General features: G+C 43.5%; 1 protein-coding gene across 2 annotated transcripts in view; it reads left to right on the top strand.

Moving 5' to 3' along the window:
- The window catches only part of fam49bb (family with sequence similarity 49 member Bb), a 61,580-nt gene that overhangs the window by 38,278 nt on the left and 4,038 nt on the right, over window positions 1-19,264 (top strand). For both annotated transcript variants that reach the window (XM_084048834.1, XM_084048835.1), the window contains exons 6-11: window positions 6,688-6,827; window positions 11,811-11,888; window positions 15,228-15,344; window positions 15,480-15,559; window positions 16,573-16,699; window positions 18,721-18,791. In XM_084048834.1, the coding sequence (XP_083904960.1) occupies window positions 6,688-6,827; window positions 11,811-11,888; window positions 15,228-15,344; window positions 15,480-15,559; window positions 16,573-16,699; window positions 18,721-18,791 (613 nt within the window). The remainder of the gene's footprint in view (window positions 1-6,687; window positions 6,828-11,810; window positions 11,889-15,227; window positions 15,345-15,479; window positions 15,560-16,572; window positions 16,700-18,720; window positions 18,792-19,264) is intronic.

Genomic DNA, 19,264 nt, shown 5'->3' with positions numbered 1-19,264 from the left:
ACTGCTGCTTACCCTGCCTTTTGGAAGCGATCAAACGGAGGTACTGGCGTACACAGCAGTTCTGTGAAATCAATGCTGGTTTTGGCTCTACAGTAATGCGTGTCCTCCACCCAGCAGCATAACATAGGTTGTGAAAGGGAAGTACTGTACGTACTGTATGGGGGGATTTGTTTGTTTATATGCAACAAAGGTTTGCAAAGTGGATTAACCCGTTCTAACCGGAAAAGCATCTGTCATTTTAGATTTTAGCGTTGGATATTCACAAATAGCAGATATACAAGTTCAAAGCACGTCACTTTGTGCCGAACTGCGAGCTTGTAGATCTGTTATATCAGGGCTACTCAACTTAAGATGGCTCAGGGGCCACTCAGCAAAAAAAAAAAAAAAAAAAATCCAAAAATGACGGTCCTATTTTGGATTTTTCGATTTTGTAACACACACTACACATTGTTATTGATATAAGAAAATGTACATTTTGACATCATATTCTTTTCACTGTACCTGTTTATTTTGTGTGTATGTCCAGTGGCATCAGTTCAGCAAAAGCTAAGGTATGCAAGGTTAGGGTTGCCAACTCCCAGAGATTGAAATAAGGGACACCTATATCCAATTGGGGGTCAAACCCCCCAAAAAACCCGAAATGCATAGAAAACTATGCATTATACCTGTAACAATTGACGCACCTGTATGTATGTCTGTCTGTTTGTTTTTGAAAAAAAATGTAGCAACCCATATATTTGAACGGAAATGTATATTTTTATCCTGTGCTTACATTTTTTTATTAATTTTTTTGTTGACCATGAGGGGACGCAGAGACGCTGCGTTGGGGCCGCATGCGGCCTGCGGGTTGAGTAGCGCTGTGTTATATGAATATTTATTTAGTATTTTTTTTTAAAGTGATTTTTTTTTTGTCAAAACTTTGCTTCTTGAGGCGGGGGACAAAATATTTTGAGATGGGGGCTAGAATTTTAGTGGGCCCGCCTTGACATCAAAAAGTTTGAGAACCACTGATATAGCAACATACGTTTTTCAGAAAAAGGTTAGCATTTAGAAGACATTTTGTAGAATCTGCCTCAGTTCTTAATGGGTTAAGAGTCGGCGATGGCTGCATGTAGGTGATATTATGCACCTCGGAACCACCGAACCGTCACTAAACCTGACGACCTTATTTTCAGCTGTTGGCAACATGGTGTGTGCCTTTGCATTTTTTGTGCCAATGAATGTATATATCCACAAAGGTTGCGAACCATCGTCCTACACGTGTAAGGTTAATGTATACATATGGCAGCAGAGCCCCCTTCCCTCTTGAGGATTCATATAGACACAACCCCTCCTTTCATGACCTTAATTATATCAGAATGCACATGTGCAACATTGGCTGCTGAACTGCAAAAATTAGCACACACATGCCCATATACACACACACACACACACACACACACACACACACACACACACACACACACACACACACACACACACACACACACACACACACACACACACACACACACACACACACACGTGTACACACATGCCCCCCCCCATCCAGTGTTGCCAGATTTTGCGAGAGAAATAAGCAACCATGAAAACAAGCCCAAACGAAGCGACTATTATAGGCCACATGGGCACTTTAAACCGAAATGCATTGGATATTTGAAAATAGCAGATCTACCAGCTCACAACACATCTTGTGAGCTTGTAGATCTGCTATTTTCAAACAAATCTTGAAAACATTTGAAACATTTTGACAACACAAATCTGGTACAGGGGTCCCTGGCACAAAATATTTTTAGATGGGGGGGGGGGGGGGGGTCTGTGGTCCGTGGACAAATACATATTCATTTTGGGGTCCTTGACATGAAAATGTTTGAGAACCACTGGGTTTAAACAACATTAGGAAACAAGCCCAAATAAGCAACTACATTTTACAAACAATCCCAAAAGGGGTCCCCAAGCAACTTAACTGAAAAACAAGCCCAAGGTTGCTTATAATAAGCAGACATGGCAACACTGCCCCCACCCCCCCCTTATCCTTATACAACCATACATTTAACCCTCCCCAGACAGCCTTGCTGCTTGCCTTGCACTCGACGCTGACCTCTGTGTGGAACAGGCTTCATTAGTATGGAGATGGGACGAGGTTTTGGTGTTAGCTTAGCGGTTGCCTATAATCTGGTGACCGCGGTGCGTCCAGGAAGGCTGGAGGAGGCCTCGACACGCCCGACCCGACGACCTTAACCTTGTAATCCCTCTTGGCGGCGGGAGTTAGAAGGTAGTCAATGGCGCCGGGCGCCAGCCTAGCAACTATACGGATTGTTATGTAATGAAGTAGGTCACGTCGCCAACCTCAGCCGCCTGCTCCGCTTCGCTGCCCTGCCCTCACTGGAGGCTTCCTTCAGGGTTTGCGTCAGAAGACCCTCCCCGCACTGCTACAATATAAGCAAGGGCCTGAAGTAGGCCTGGGACAATATAAAAATAACATGTCACAATTATTGTGGCAAATCTTTTTGCGATTAACAACATTATCGGGATTATCAAAATATGCTTAAAACTTAAAATGCCACTTTTGTTAACCACTTGAACACCCAGCATCCCTATTCTGGGGGGAACGTTCGCCAAATCTACAAGCTCACAGCCGTGGTGAGCTTCTAGATCTGCTATTTTTGCCGACTCGATTTGTCTAGAGTGAAATAAGAGTACCAAGTGCGCTCTTTACAGGTCTGTTTTATCAAGCATAGAGGGTTTAAGTGGTACTGATTTTGCAGCTCAACAAAAGCTAATAAATCCTAGCGTATGACGGAGGACAATTTCACGATTAATTAAAATCACAGCGATACGTTTTTTTTTGTCAAGATAAACGATAATGGCGATTATCGTCCCATCCCTAGGTTGAAGGCTGTTTGAGCTGTCTGAAAAGCACATGACTACCTTCCTCTAGATAAAAGATTAGAGATGTCGCTGAGGCTAGCTCATGTAATTGGAGTTTTATGGAGTATTATGGAGCATATGGAATGAAATGGAACATCTGTCGTTTACCCCTCAGCGGGTATTAGTTTTCATGTCATTATTGATTCACTGAGAGACTTATCGAACCATTCTCTAGATTATACACCCATATTATCCTTCCAGAGCTTCTCATTGTTTACATCTTTAGTTGACGCTACTGTACGAACGCAAGGTGTTTTGTATTATTGTTACGCTTCAATGAGAGAAATGTAAATCTGTGTCAGTCCAGTCTGTGCTTCATTGTTGGCAGGTCCTAGAGCAGGGGCCTTCAACGTTTTTCAGGCCAAGGGGAGAGAGATAAAGCAGGGACCCCCCACTACATATTGGATTCATGTTGACTATGCCTGTCACAATTATTACATAAGTGTCTAATCGACTATTTTGCATAATCTTTTTCATGTTGAAAAATGTTCATACATTTTCAAACATTTTCCCAAAATAGCAGAAATAGCATGCTAGTACCACTAGCATACAACACGTCACATTCGTGATGTGTTGTATGCTTGTAGATCAGCTATTTCTGCTATTTAAAAAATAAATAAAATTGAAAGTATAAAATTGTATTAAACGTGTCAGTAATTTCTTTGTATATTTAAGTTATTTGCCACACCTTTTGCAATTTGTGATTATGAAGCAAATTAAAAAACAAGCAGAAATTTCAATTGTATTATGTTCCAATGTTCAATGCCAAAAAAACACAATTAAATCGTTAATCGCAATTATTTGTGTGACAATTAATCATCAACTTAAATTTGTAATCGTGACAGCCCTAATGTTGATGTGTATTTTCAGACATTTAACGACTTAAAACCCTCAATACTGTGTAAACTTGATCTTTGTCTCTGTACTACTCTGCTCTTTTATCTCTGTACACCAAACCTCTTCGCCGTAAATAGCCGATCTACAAGCTTGTAGGTCTGCTATTTTCGGCTAATGTTACCCCCAGAATAGGGATGCTAGGGTTCAAGTGGTTAATGTGAAAATAAAAAAAACAAAGTCCCTATGACACAAAGATTTGGAGGCCCCCCTAGGGGGTCCCGGACCCCCTTGTAGAAGACCCCTGGCATAGAGAGTAGATTCCCGCCACGGCTCCGACCACTCCCCTCACCTCCCCTCCCTGTGAGAGGAGCCCACTACGTGCCCACACATTCCGACAGCCAGCTCTGCCGTGACTTGATGAGATCAGACATCCCCCTCCTCCGCCCCACCCCCCCTTCTCAACCCCCTCCCCTCCCCCACCTCGCCCTCCTGTTCCCCTGCAGACCCCCCCAGACACACTAACAACACGAGAGTGGCTCGTTTCCGAGGGTCCCGAAAGCAGCTCTATCTTTACTTCTGTTTTGATGGGGGGGAGGGGTGGGTGTGCTTCGACCGACCCCATCACCAAGCCCATTTTTAATCGGGCGCTTCACTGCCAAGGCTGATGCCCAAGCAGATGGGGGTCATTACTGAATGGCAAACGTGCTCAATTTACCGTGCCGGCCACACTGCCAGCCCTCTGCCCGCCTTCCAAACAACAATAAACGTCCTCTGAATTTCGTCATTTATTTAAATTTTCCCATTTTGACCAGCAGTTTGTATTGCCCTGTTCACCCCCCTCGCCTGTAATGCGGTAGGAATCCTTTGAAATTGGTTTGACATATTGGAATTTAACTTCAGTGGCGCTCATTTCAACACTTCCCTGGAAATGGTTATGTCATTATTAAAATCTGCCGTCCAAGTCGAGACAAAAATCTAAATACTAGCCAGCGTGTATTGAAACAAAACATTCCACCCCGCCCCTCTGGGATTTAGAGGTCAACAGTATCTAATGCAGCTTACAGTTCACTTTGGATCTGCTGCGTGGCATGTGTGCAAAAACCCTTTTATTTGCCATTAACCCATTAAGACCTGAGGCAGATAATACAAAGTCCTTCTAAATCGGTAGTACTCAAACGTTTTTGTGCCACGAATCCCGAAAATGATATGTCTTTCGCCGTAGACCCCCCCATCTGAAAATGTTTTGTGTTAGGAACCCCCATAAAAGAGAAGATTTGTGTTAAAAATGTCGACATTTTTCCAACACTTTCCAAGATTTTTCTAAAATGTGCGGCACAAAGTGACGTGCTGTGAGCTTGTATATCTGCTATTTATTGAATAGCCAACGCTAAAATCTTAAAATGGCTTTCCCGGTTTTAAGGGGTTAACGACATTTTCTTGATTTCCTACAGAGAAGCCGCTATTAAATGACAATGCTCAGAGAAAGCCGTATGAAATGAAACGCAGCCCATCATATCACCCATCTCTGATCTCCTCCGCGCTTAGCTAATTATGATACTAGGTATACCATGTCAAGCCACTCAGTAGGCTTTGTATTTACTTAGTGTCAAAGCAATGAGCATAATCTGGGGTGAATGAAACCCCCACTGCCCTCCTATCCCCCCTATCTCGTGCCAATAATTACTCTCATGTCTCTTCTTCATCTGAGTAGGAAAGCCCCTCTCAGCTCCCCTTCCCACCCCCCTCCTCCTCCCTCAGCCCCCCCCCAGACTGGCACTGGGCCCTTGGCAGTTAAGACGCTGCTGCCACCGCCCACCACTACCACCATGTTGTCTGTCCACTGCCCCCCCCCCCCCCCCCCCCCGCTAATCGGGTTACTACTACTTCAGCTGGGTGACATTTTGAGGAAGTGGGAAGTGCAGCGCTCCGCACGTTTGAGCTGTGTCGCCAGAGTTGGTGAAAGAAACGAGCAATGAAAACAAGCCCAAAAGAAGCGACTATTATTATAGGCCACATGAGCACTTTAAACCTATCTGCGTCGGATATTCGAAAGTAGCAGAGCTTGTAGATCTGCCACCGCCCACCACCGCCCACCACGTTGTCCGTCCACTGCAACCCCCCCCACCCCCCCCCCCCCCCGCTAATCGGGTTACTAAAAACAAGCCCAAAGTCGCTTCTAATAAGCAGACATGGCAACACTGACATTTGAGCTGTACAGACTTTAGCAGCATGGGCTCCTGTACTCTGAATGACTGCACCGCAGACACGGAGTGACAGCGTTTTCAAAACATTTTGGATGAGAGTTGTTTCCCATATCAGTCCAGGCGACTTTGCAAATACGTGAAGGCTGAATACTAGGTTTGACTGTGACAGCAGTTATTTAAGCACATGCCAGCTTGGATAAAAATGCTAGGAGATGCTTTTCATTTTTAGAGGCATCTTTTCCTCTTGACATGATGGCACAGGTCCGGCTCCCTACCTTGACACACATAACTCAAGAGATAAACCCTCAATACTTAATAAATGATAGGCTCTGTACTTGGTCTGCTCTTTTCCCCCCAATGCACCAAACCTCTTTGCCGTAAATAGCCGATCTACAAACCGTAAATAGCCGATCTACAAGCTCACAACGCGTTGTGCTGCAACGCGTTGTGAGCTTGTAGATCTGCTATTTTCGGTGAATGTTCCAACCACAATAGGGATGCTAGGGTTCAAGTGGTTAATGTGAAGAAAAGAAAAGTTCCTATCGCACAAAGATTTGGCGGCCCCCCCAGTAGTAACTCTGAGGACCCCCTGTTGAAGACTCCTGCTTTACATTATTAGCCTTTCTCCGCTCTTACGCGCGCGCGTGTGTGTGTGTGTGTGTGTGTGTGTGTGTGTGTGTGTGTGTGTGCGTGTGTGTCTGTGTATCTCTGACAGAGGCAGCACTGCACAGCCTCCTGGGAGCTCTAACCAGTGAGAAGTACAACGACCCCACTCAGCACCTGGAGAGGGAGCAGGCCCTGGCCAAGCAGTTTGCAGAGATCCTGCACTTCACATTGCGCTTCGACGAGCTAAAAGTAAGATAATGCGCTTTCTGGCTTGGGTGCCTTCTTGTAAAACCTTGATATTGTTAGCTTTTTTGGGGTGGCTGGGCAATGACATCAGAATCAAAATCGGCTTTATTGTCACATAACAGGTTTTCAGAAGTAAAAAAAGTGGGTGAAGTTAGTTTTCGTGCATAGTTCCATCACATTATTCCCATAGAAAAAAAGAAAGGGAAGAAGAGGGGGGGGGGGGGGCAAGGGGTAAAATAGATCAATCAAAGAAAACTAACAAATGATCTACATATTTACACATACAGTTGTACCTGAGATAAGATATAAAAGGTGCTTGAGCATCATACATTAATTATAGTTCACACACGTGAGCATCATACATGGATTACAGTTTTCAGTCGCCACGACTGATTTCAGTCATTTGGATTCCTTATAAGTCAGCGTGTCTTTTATGGAAGCATGTTGCGCAGCTAAAATAGCCTATCTAAAAGCTCGCAATGCATCGCAGACGCATTGAGAGCTTGTAGATAGGCTATTTACGGTTATTATTTTGAGATTATTGCATTTGAAGTGGTCAAAAGACATAAAAGCAAAAGTGAAATCCTCAATCTGTGATTTATTCACCTGATTGGCAGTATGTAGAACAGCAGGAACAATCCTCCTATAATTTGACAAACCTCTGTGGTGGGTGGTCACCCACCACCGACGGTCGACCGACGGTGGTGAGAGCAAAACTGTGTGCCCGGTTCTCCTCAGTGGCTGGAGCAATTGATCTGAATTTGCACACATTTACCATCTGAACGCAACTGCGAAGCCCGTTTTTTTTTCCATTTCACCTAATCTCAGCTGTTTATTAGTGTTTTTGTGTCAAACAATGTTGCCATGCTTACGGTGGGGGGGGGACGCGCGGGGGGGAGGCGCAACGGGACCCGCGACAGGACGCGCTATAACCCCACGTTTGCAACTACTTTCGCCTGCGCACTTCACCAGGTATGGACTAGTATTACTAAAACATCATCATTTTACATATTGTTTTAGTTGTTTAGGAATCAGCGCTAGTGTTGGGAGGGCTCCTTTCATCATGTTTCACAAATCGCACATTAGGACTTGGCCATAAATGAGTGAGTTGTGAGATTTTATATTGTTTTAATCCATGTATCTTAATTCTCCAATATGATGGATAATATATTTCAGTGAATGATACAGTATATTCATTTGCATTGTATTTCAACAATGCATGGTGAAATAATTACAAGATACAAGAAGTGTATTGTATTGTCATTACACAGTGAAGTACTTCCACTGCGCACAACAAATTAAAATATATCACCAACTGAAATGATTAAAAAGAGCAGAGCCGCTGTCCGAAAATTGCACAATAATAAGAAATTAAAAAAACACTTAAGCAGCAATTCTTCAGTGGCCTAGGCACTAATACTTGATTAAGGTAGTAATCAATTATAATCTGATTGAGGTAGTAATTAATTAGACTTATCTCTCTATATCCCTATTGATTCCCTTTTAAGCAGTGATAATCAGAAGTCTGATTGCATTAAATTAAGACACTATAAAGCATGATTTACAATTTAGGCATTTAGCAGATGCTCTTAATCCAGAGCGATTTACAGTAAGCAAGGTAAACACGAGGTAATACATCAAATGCATAGAGACAGTGTAGTGCCTCAGTAATCTAGGATCCTACTGTAGGTAAACCAAGAACCTATTATCAGTCTAAACATTATAATATCAAAATATTAATAATATGTACATTGAAACTATACAAACTATCTGTCCATGATGCTAGAGTCTTGATCGGTACATTGGTCACTGTGGATAAGGGGCGTCGGCTAATTCAGTGGATCACTGTGGATCACTGTGGATAAGGGGCGTTGGCTAATTCAAGCTCACAACGCCTCACGTTGCGAGGCGTTGTGAGCTTGTAGATCACCTATTATTTATTTTTTGCTTATATTATTTGACAATTTGGTCAACGTTTGACCAGTTTTGATAGTAGTTGGTCCAGTTTTGATAATAGTTTTTTGATTACTTTTGATGCAGTAATGGTCTTTTTTCATTTCATTTCTTTTCTTTACTACTTTTTTTTTTACATTGTCACTTTATTGTCATCTGGGGACCCCCCGACCCACAGTTTGAGAACTACTGAGCTAAGCTAAATGGCCAAAACGTGAATAGAATCCGATTCCTACTCTATTTTTCTGACATACTCTGCCTCTCTTCTACCATAACTCCATGTCTTTAGTAGTACACCGTGTACCTTTTGTTTGTGATCCGAGCAAAGCTCTTACTAGCCTAACAAGCAGCTGATGCCCTTTAATTAGACGTTAACTCTTTAAGCTTGAGCCAATGAGCAGATAATTGTTTTTTAATTGGTACCTTACTACCAGACCCTGTTCTGTGTGGCAGCCTTATTTTACTAATACAGCAGCCCGCAGGAGAATAGGTTAAGTGTTTTTTTGCAGGGTAAATAAATAATCATCAGCTCGTACATGTACTGTATGTGCAGTGAAATGTTGCGTATCGTCGCTGTCGGGCAGAAACCTCTTATCTCCATATTCAAACTTTTTGTGTTGTTGTCCATTGAGTCTCCTACCAAAGACATCAAATTATTGTCTTAGGAATGCGACAAAAAAAGAAATCACCATGAAGCGAAGCGACGCGTTTTGAGCTTGTAGACCTGCTACTTTTTACTTTTTGAATTTGAATCCCGAAAAGTAACAGTTTTGGGACATTTGAGGTTTCCAGCCGACGGAGACGATATCTCGCACAGGCCATGGGACTTAATGCTGTATGTGGATTATTTCAGTCGACTGTGCATTGTATGTCAACGTCCACAATTGTATGAGCTTTCATCTCGTTAGACAGCGGGGGTGAGCCGGTTCCCCCCCCTAAATCCCTGCAAAATGCCTTCCCCGTTTCGTAGACACACACACACACACACACACACACACACACACACACACACACACACACACACACACTCAAGAGAGCACCCTAATGCCCCGAGGTGTTTTTATTCGGCAGCGTCCCCCAATTAATGCCCGCCGTACTACCCAGGCTGGCAAGATAAAAGCAGTAAGGTAGGGGGGCACAAGGTGACATGCCAGCCAGGCCCTATTCATCAATCTTTAACCGCCACTTCCACAGTCTACTGACCCAGTTAAAAGCATCAGTGCGGGCTCGCAGCCCCCCCCCTCGTCGAGGGCAGCCTGTCTTCGCCTGTTGGCATTAAGTGGACACAGAATGAGTACCAGTCTATTGTGGCAGGATTACACTGCCTGGCTGCCAGCATGGCTCTCTCTCTCTCCCGGCCTTTTAATGAGCTCATGTAAGAATGTGGATAATTAGCCAGACAAACGGCACTGATTGGTGGAGCCCTGTTGTTGATAAGCAAAGTGGGAGTGGGTGGGTGTGGGTGGGTGAGTGGGTACGATGGGCAAGTTTCTGTTTTGCAATGGTTCTCAGCCTGTGGGTCCGGACCCCCAGGTTGAGGTTCCGCAAATAATTGTTTTTGAGATGGGGGGGGGGGGGGGTGTCCCCCAGATGATTCGCTTAATTGTGCAACATTGTTTGAACAAACCAACATAGTATTAGTGTGTACAGGGTATCTGCATGTTTCTAAAGGGACAATTTAATGACTTTAAGGAATTTAAAAATAGTGGATCTACATGCTCACAACACCTCGCAACACATTCATTGTATTTTATTTTATTCATTTCCCAAAACAATTATAAAAAATAAATGAAAAAAGTAATTTAAAAAACACGGCCCCTCACGCATTAGAAGGATAATATCAGTCACCAGAAGAACCAAGGACCGGTGTTTTCAATGAATCTAACATGGTTCAAATTGAGTTTGAAGTTACAATGGGTTTGTATAGGAAACGCGCGTGTCTGATTAAATGAACAACACATAACTAAATACTGAATCAAGTAACTTAAAAACTGTCTGGTGTGCTCACAAAAGCCATAGTAGACGTTAAAATGACCCCAAACATGTTTGAATGTGAAATATCCATTTTAACTGATAGTGATTTATTTCCGTGCACACGGTTAAACGTGTGCCTGCTCCCATCTCCTGGAAAGACCTGATTTTATATGAGGGTTCAGGGTGGATGTAAAAAGGGGCGTAAATATCATTGGATTCCAAAACCATGTTTGTCAAAATAAAGATAATGAATCGTATCATCAGTGTTCATTTCATGTCAGCTCCCTCCCACCATCCAAAGCTATGGCTCTGCCCCGTTTGCTAAAACATCCCGTCAGGGAGGGAGGTGGTACAATTGATCCATGAACTTAAAGTCTTGCTCCAGGCTGTTCCACCTACAAACACCACGGAGAAAGAATCTCCTTCTCGCTCTTTTCTGTTTTTCTGTCTCTCGCATACATCTCCCACACCACCCACACATACACATGTTGTGTTTATGTTGTGTGGTGTGTTCACACACATACCAGCCTTTCATGCCCCGAGACATTCTGTTAACTAATTTCATGCCATACACGCATAAAGTCGTTCTATTAAATAGTCCACTTTCCCGCCAACACGCATAAAGTCGTTCTATTAAAAAAAATAGACACACTGTTTTAGGCACCGTAACACAGCTTTGAGATGATCCATCGTCCCTCAGAGAAGAAGTATGTGGATGTGACATCATTCCAAAAAACGTCACATCCATCCGCCCTGACTATGGGATTTTCAGAAAAACACCTCTAACTCAGTTGCTGTTTTTTGCATTGAAAACCACCGTTTTCAGCGGGCCAAAGCCCCAAAATGGCAGATCGCGGTTGGAATGTTGTTGTTCCTCTGAATACACAGATCCCTCCGCCTACCCGCGGGGACTATTTTCTTAGTTTTTTTTGTACACAATCGCTTCCACGGCATTTCAAAGATCATCGGCTGAAGGTAAGTACGCTGGCAAGGGGATAACAAACGATGTTTAATACCTTGGTGGGTGATGTGTTAAGATGTACATGCTTTTCTTTGCAGATGACAAATCCTGCCATTCAGAATGACTTCAGCTACTACAGGAGAACTCTGAGCCGCATGCGCATCAATAACGTACCGGTGAGTCCACACTACACACTGTGTAGGCTCTGGGAGGATAGGGCGGGGGTTTTTTTTAATGCAGGGGTCTTCAACAGGGAGTCCGGGACCCCTAGGGGGTCCTCAGAGTCACTACAGGGGGGTACCAAATCTTAGTGTGATAGGAGATATAAGTATTGATGGTTTAAGTGGTTAAATGTCTGAAAATGCACATTAACATGAATCCAACATATTAAAAACAAAACATTAATTATGATAGTGCTGTCAAACAAGTCTATGAAGCTGTGAAATCTATGAAAAAGTTTAATCTGCAACACAATGTTATACAATATGTAGTGGGGGGGGGGTTCCTGCTTCATCTCTCTCTCAGCTAAGGGTTCCGTTGAAGACCCCTGTTTAATTTTTTTTTACATTTCTTTATTTATTTGGAAAGTGCAGTGTTCAATCATTCTTCACGTCCCATATAAATACATTTCTTTTGTTTTCCCCCCCTTTTTCCGTGGTGTCCTTTTGCAAGTGCTGCCAGTCTTGTTGGGGGAAGACCCTGTTTTAATGGGGGAGAAAAAAATGCCGACTTGCCAAAGAACTATTGCTGCGTTCCTCAAAGACGTCTGCCAGAATGCGTCATTACGAACCCGGTCCAAATCTGATGTTGATTAAAGCCATGCGTTGGCCTCCGATTACCTCACCCCGCACCTCAGTGCATGGCAAGAAGGATGATGGATGGAGTTTTCACAGTGTCCCAGCAACGCCCCATGAGAGAGGTGCTTGTCTGGCAGACACACGTGCATCAGGAAGTCTGAGGCTCTGTGCACCGTACCCCCACAGGGAGTGTCAGGGAGTCTGCGCTGCTCAGTGGAGCGCAGCCGTGCATGGCGGCATGCAGCAGGACGTGAGCCCAGATCAGTAGCGTGTGGCCGCCGGTTCCTCTAGAGACGTAAGTCTCTGTGGGGAAGACTCGAGACAAAAAAAGAAAGACATACCATCTCCGGTTTACTTCCTGTATCTGCGTGAAGTAAGCGGACGCCTTTTTAGGAGACCGGAAGCAGGTCTATTATTTCCAATGGAAGAGTGAATGTGAACACGGCTTCTGAACGATTCTATAGCCCCATGGTCACTGAACTAAATATTGGACCTGATCGTCACAAGCCGCACAATCTTCCCAATATTTTCATACTAAAATAGCTTTTTTCAGTGAGTGACTCACTGAAAACTCAACCTTTCTCTGTCCCAGCAACAAACTCTCTTGGGATGTAGCACCAGTAAACGTAGGACGCTTGCGAGATCTGCCGTTGCCCACTTAGGAGACCTTTTGTAGGCTTTGTGTACCATTTTGCCTCTAGTGGCTCCAGTTGGGATGGTCTATCTTTCTATATCAACCGCCTTTGGAAAGACATCTGATCTTGGGGGGGGGGGGTGAGTGGGAGTGGGGTGGGGAGGTGGAGTCAATCTTGGGGACCGCAGCAGAGTACAACCCCTGGGATACAGTAACGGTAAAAGGAAAAAACCCTACACTCCCCACTCTCTGCAAGCAGCTCCCCTGTGGTTGATGTCACCCCAGGTCATCATTCTGTTTTACACACAACCTTTGCAGAGGAATTGTGTGAAAAGCTGTAGGTTTGCCAACACGCTTTGCCAAAAAATATGGATTTATTTTTTTCTGGCCTTTTCTGGTTTTATTGATTGTACAGTAGAGAGAGAGAGATGGGAAGAAGCAGAGAGTGTTGTGGAGTGACGTGCAGCAAATGGTCCGGGCCAGACTGGGAGTTGAACCGGGGCTCACTGTCAGGCATCAGAGCCTACGTGTTATGCCCCCTAACTACTCGGCTATCGGGCACCACAAAAGGACACAACAGCACCATGTTCATGCTGTAACTTTTAAAGATGCACCTTCCATTAACAGGCACCAGATTCAAGAATCAATAACCAGATTAATTGTCAGAATAATCAACTGATTGCTCATTTATCAATGTAATCATTAGTGTCACCCCTACTTTACAAGTCACTCCAATGAGATTGCTTAACAATCCTCATTGGAAATATATTGAATAAAAGTTCAAGGACCCCATTGTTATTGTCCTATAACCCATGCAGCACATTTCACCAGATATACAGTATATTCTTGATGTCACTGGAGGGGACATCACATAAGTATCTTATGTGATACTCAATGTAGGAGAATATTTAATGTTTCAATACGCCTTTTTAGTCAAAATGGTGAACTGCAGAATGTCTGATGCTCTCAAGATGCACTCCTCTTGTTTTTGACACAGACACCGCACCAGAATATGCCATTAGGTAAATGGAGCCAGACATCTAGCTAGACCTGTCACCATTAAAGGATTCTCAGCCAGCTGTCCTTCCTCCTCGTAGCGGAGTGCTTTAAGGAAGTCACAGCTCAGACAATTGAATCATTGAGAAGATCTCTGTTGAACACGTGTGTCCTCTCTGCGGTGGCGAATGGTCGCTCGGTTCATGTGTGATCCTTCCTCTTCAAGTGTGATTTGACTTGACACGCTGGTGGGCGATTATTCGTATCGCTCGCCTGATGTTCCCCTCGTAAAATAAAAGCAGACTCGAGGCAAGAAGTGTCCCTTCCTTTCTATTATGCAAATATGCATATGAGCTTTTAGAACATGCTGTTCAGGAGACAAAATTCCTCCCTGGCTTTATAATCCTCCCACTGAACCCTTTTGCTTTGAATCGTCAATCTTTATCACATCCAGACTCGACTACTGCAATAGCCTCCTATACGGGGCAACCTCCAAAGTTCTCAAGAAACTACAGTATGTGCAAAACTCTGCTGCCCGCCTGCTCACCAGAACCCGATCCAGGGACCATATCACACCAGTCCTGGCTCCCAGTTAAACACAGTATAGATTTCAAAATACCGCTCACCTCCGACAAGGCCCTCAGCAACCAGGCTCCCCGCTACCTCTCTGACCTCCTTCAGCGCCACGTCCTCTCCCGTTCCCTCAGGTCTGGTGATGTCAACCTCCTGGACATCCCCAAGACAAAGAAACGCACCTGGGCTGACAGGGCTTTCTCAGTTGCCGCCTCCCTCCCTTTGGAACTCACTCCCAGCTCATGAAGCCGCCCCACACCCTTGCCCTGTTCAAAACCTACATCAAAACCCAACTTTTCAGACTCTCATTCCCCACCTAATTCCAATCGCCATCTTTGCCTTGAATTGTTTCATGTTTTCTTTGCCTAGTTTTTAGCATTTTAACTAGTTATTCTCTTAATAAATCACATTTGTATTCATTTATTTATTTTTGTTTGTTCTTGTAAAGCGACTTTGAGTGCCAAGCAGAGCACTATATAAATTGGATGTATTGTTATTATTATAATCACCTCCAGGCAGAAGGTGAGAACGAGGTCAACAACGAGCTGGCCAATCGGATATCGCTGTTCTACGCCGATGCCACGCCCATGCTGAAGGCGATGAGTGACGGCACAACGAAGTTTGTATCAGAGGTGAATTGTGTGCGGGGGGGGCGGTGCCTTGGTCTTACTTGCTGTCAAAATCTACCGTAGATATACACAGTAATATTTGCCATTGTGTTGGCTATTTTGAAACTCTTTGTTAAAAGAATGCTTGTATGCTTTCAGAACAAGAACTTGCCTATTGAGAACACGACGGACTGCTTAAGCACAATGGCGAGTGTGTGTAAAGTCATGCTGGAAACGCCGTAAGTTGCGTATAATGTTATCTAGCATGTGTTTTACATGTAATCTATTGCTGTCTTTTTAAATTAATGCTCTACTTGATCATACTACAGCGTCACACAAAAGCATCAAAAGTAGCAGATCCACAATCTCGAAACTGAGCTTGTAGATCTGTGACTTTAGCTATTTTTGAATTTGAACAGTTTTGGAGGTTTCCACCCGACAGAGATGATCAGTGAAGTCTGAGTGATAATTTTACCTCCTGAAAGTGTGTTTTCAGTTTTCACAGTGTAATATTTTATGACATTTTGTATCTTATTGTTAGTGTATTTAATATATGGCCCAGATGTGGGTCAGTATGTGTTACATTGTAGTCTCTGGGTACATTGTTAGCAGAGGAGTGCTAAGAATGTACCTTTTGACTTTTGTGTGGGTGTGTGCAGAGTGCTCTATTATGCCATGCCTTCCGTTTCTATTATTTGTACACAATATGTTTTACTCCACATGGCTGGCAACATGTTTCCTGAAAGGACTGAAAGAAGCGAGTCAACCATGGCATTAATTCTATCCCGTACTCAATAATGAGTGTGAAACGCTGTCCCTTATCCTAACTCTAACGCAGTGATTCCCAAATACATTTTTATGGGTCACAAGTAAATATGCCTTTTATATTTTAAAACTCAATAAAATCATAAAAAAAAAAAAAATCTATAAAAAAATCAAAAATGAAAATAGCAGATCTGCAAGCTCACAACGTGTCACATTGCGACGCGTTGTGAGCTTGTAGATCAGCTATTTTCACTAGTTTGGGTCCCGGGGAGACATCACATTTCTCTTTTGGTTCTCGAGCTAAAAAGGTTTGGGAACCACTGCTCTAACGAGTGTAACACTGTCCCGTACCCTAACGAGTGTAACACTGTCCCGTACCCTAACGAGTGTAACACTGTCCCGTACCCTAACGAGTGTAACACTGTCCTGTACTCTGAAGAGGTAAATGCTGTCCCATGTGTAACACTGTTCTCCCCCTGCTCGCCAGAGAGTACCGCAGTCGCTTCGCCAGCGAGGAGACGGTGTCCTTCTGTCTCCGGGTCATGGTAGGGGTCATCATCCTGTATGACTACGTTCATCCTGTAGGAGCTTTCGCCAAGTCATCCAAAATAGACGTGAGTAGTACAGCCACACACACACAGTACACATAAACATGAGGAGTACAGACAGACAGACACACACACACACACACACACACACACACACACACACACACACACACACACACACACACACACACACACACACACACACACACACACACACACACACACACACACACACAGTACACATGGACGTGAGTAGTACAGCCACACACACATACAGTACAAATAGACTTGAGTTGTACAGTCACACACACTTTCTTTCTTCTTTTTCCTTTATTTATTCAGGGGAGCCCGTTGAGAGCAAGCTCTCTTTTTCAAGGACACCCTGATCACAACACATACAATACAGCAATGATAAATAATACAACAATACAGATAATACAACAGCAACACGCAACAGAATCTCAGTACGGTGAAGATCATAAATGCAAGACTAGCCATTACACGAAGCAGGTACAGTCACTATGTAGTGTGTCCTCAATAAGGACTTTAAATTTCTCCATTTATGTGGAGCATAATGCACGAATGCAGTCTTACCTTGCTCACTATTCATAGTTGGACAGGTATATCTGATGTGTGCCTGTGCACGTGTTGCATGACCAGTGACTTTCAGATCTAACAACGAAGATAAGTATAAAGGAAGTTTACCACATAAGGCCTTATAAATAAATAAAATACAGTGTTGCTCTCTACGAACTGTGAGAGATGTCCAACCCACTTTCACATATAGCAGGCAGTGATGTGTGAGATAACCATCACCAGTAATGAATCGCAAGGCACTGTGGTATACAGCGTCAAGAGGTTTCAGTGTGGCCCCTGAAGCATGCATATATATCACATCCCCATAATCAAACACAGACATTATTACAGATTGAACAATCTGTAATAACTGTAAAGGAACCCAATTTGTCCTCTTAGTTTTTTGGTTAATTGCTCTACATGAACCTTAAAGGAGAGCTTCTCATCTAGCCAGATGCCCAGATATTTGTAATATTTAACCTGTTCAATGAGTTCACCTTTAAGAGTACAGATGCCTGTAGTGGCATTTGTGTTTGGGGACCTTGTGAAGATCATGCACTTTGTTTTATCCGAGTTTAAGACCAGCTTTAACTTGATTAGGGCCAGTTGGAACCTATTAAAGGCAGACTGCAAATTTGCAGTGGCAACTTCAACAGTTGGGCCAGTGCTACATAAGATTGTGTCGTCCGCATAAAAATGGACGTCACAGAGCGGGGAGGGAAGTACGATATTATTTATATAGAGTGTAAATAAAAGAGGACCTAAAATCGATCCTTGAGGAACACCTTTATCAATTAAAAGAGAGCTGGACTTAAAACCATCTGCAGTGACAGATTGTGTTCTCCCCGTCAAAAAATTAGAGAACCACCGGATGGAAGGGACATCCAAGCCGATGGAAGATAATTTCTCCAATAAAATATGGTGGTCCACGGTGTCAAAGGCTTTGGAAAGATCAATAAAAATGGCCGCACAATGCTGGTAATTATCCAGACCATTTAAAATGTTGTTTGTGACCAGCGTTGTAGCTGTCACTGTGCTATGGCCAGGTCTAAACCCAGATTGTTGAGGTTGTAGACAGTTGTGCACACTCAGAAATGCACGTAGTTGGGAACTAACAAGGGATTCTAAAACACATACAGTACACATAAACATGAGGAGTACAGACACACACACACACACACACACACACACACACACACACACACACACACACACACACACACACACACACACACACGCGCATACAGTACAAATAGACGTGACTCAGTACTACAGCCGCACACACACATACAGTACAAATAGACGTGAGTAGTACAGCCACACACACACACACACACACACACACACACACACACACACACACACACACACACACACACACACACACACACACACACACACACACACACACACACACACACAGTACAGCCACACGCACACATACAGTACATGCCCTGCCCCGGATCACAGGCTGTTCACATGGGGACTAACGGCAGCTCTCTGTTCTGCAGATGAAAGGCTGTATCAAAGTCCTAAAAGACCAGCCTCCTAACACTGTAGAAGGCCTTCTCAATGCTCTCAGGTAAGACTTTATGTAAAGAATTCTAATATACACAAGTATAGAGCGTTGCAGTTCCCGCCCACTTCCTGGTGCCGGAAGTAAATACTCAATGCATTTTTCCCATCGACTTTTACAAAAATATTTATATAAATTAGCGGTGAATCATGACCATAAAACGTTTGATTCTGTGAAAAAACTTTTTTGAAAACGGCAAAACAAAGGGTATTTATTAAATATAAACTGCTCAAAAAAAGTTCGGAAACTTAACTTCGGCCAATTATATCTCCCCTTTAATAATACCAATTGGTATTGTGTTTTATATCATTTTTATCGTTGATTAGTCACCTTTACAAGGAGGTACAGCTTGTAAGGATCGGGCATTCGTGGAATGAGCAACACAGCTAAACGTGAGGGTAGCGCCTCCAAAAAATGTGCCAAAATCACCCAATATGCTTCTGTTGGTAATCGCTCTTGTTTTGAGCAACCTGCAAGCA

This window comes from Gymnoscopelus microlampas (assembly GCF_963454915.1).
Source record: "Gymnoscopelus microlampas genome assembly, chromosome: 22".
NCBI lineage: Eukaryota > Metazoa > Chordata > Actinopteri > Myctophiformes > Myctophidae > Gymnoscopelus > Gymnoscopelus microlampas.
The sequence above is the reverse complement of the archived record's forward strand: the minus strand, read 5'-3'. Positions and strand labels throughout refer to the sequence as shown.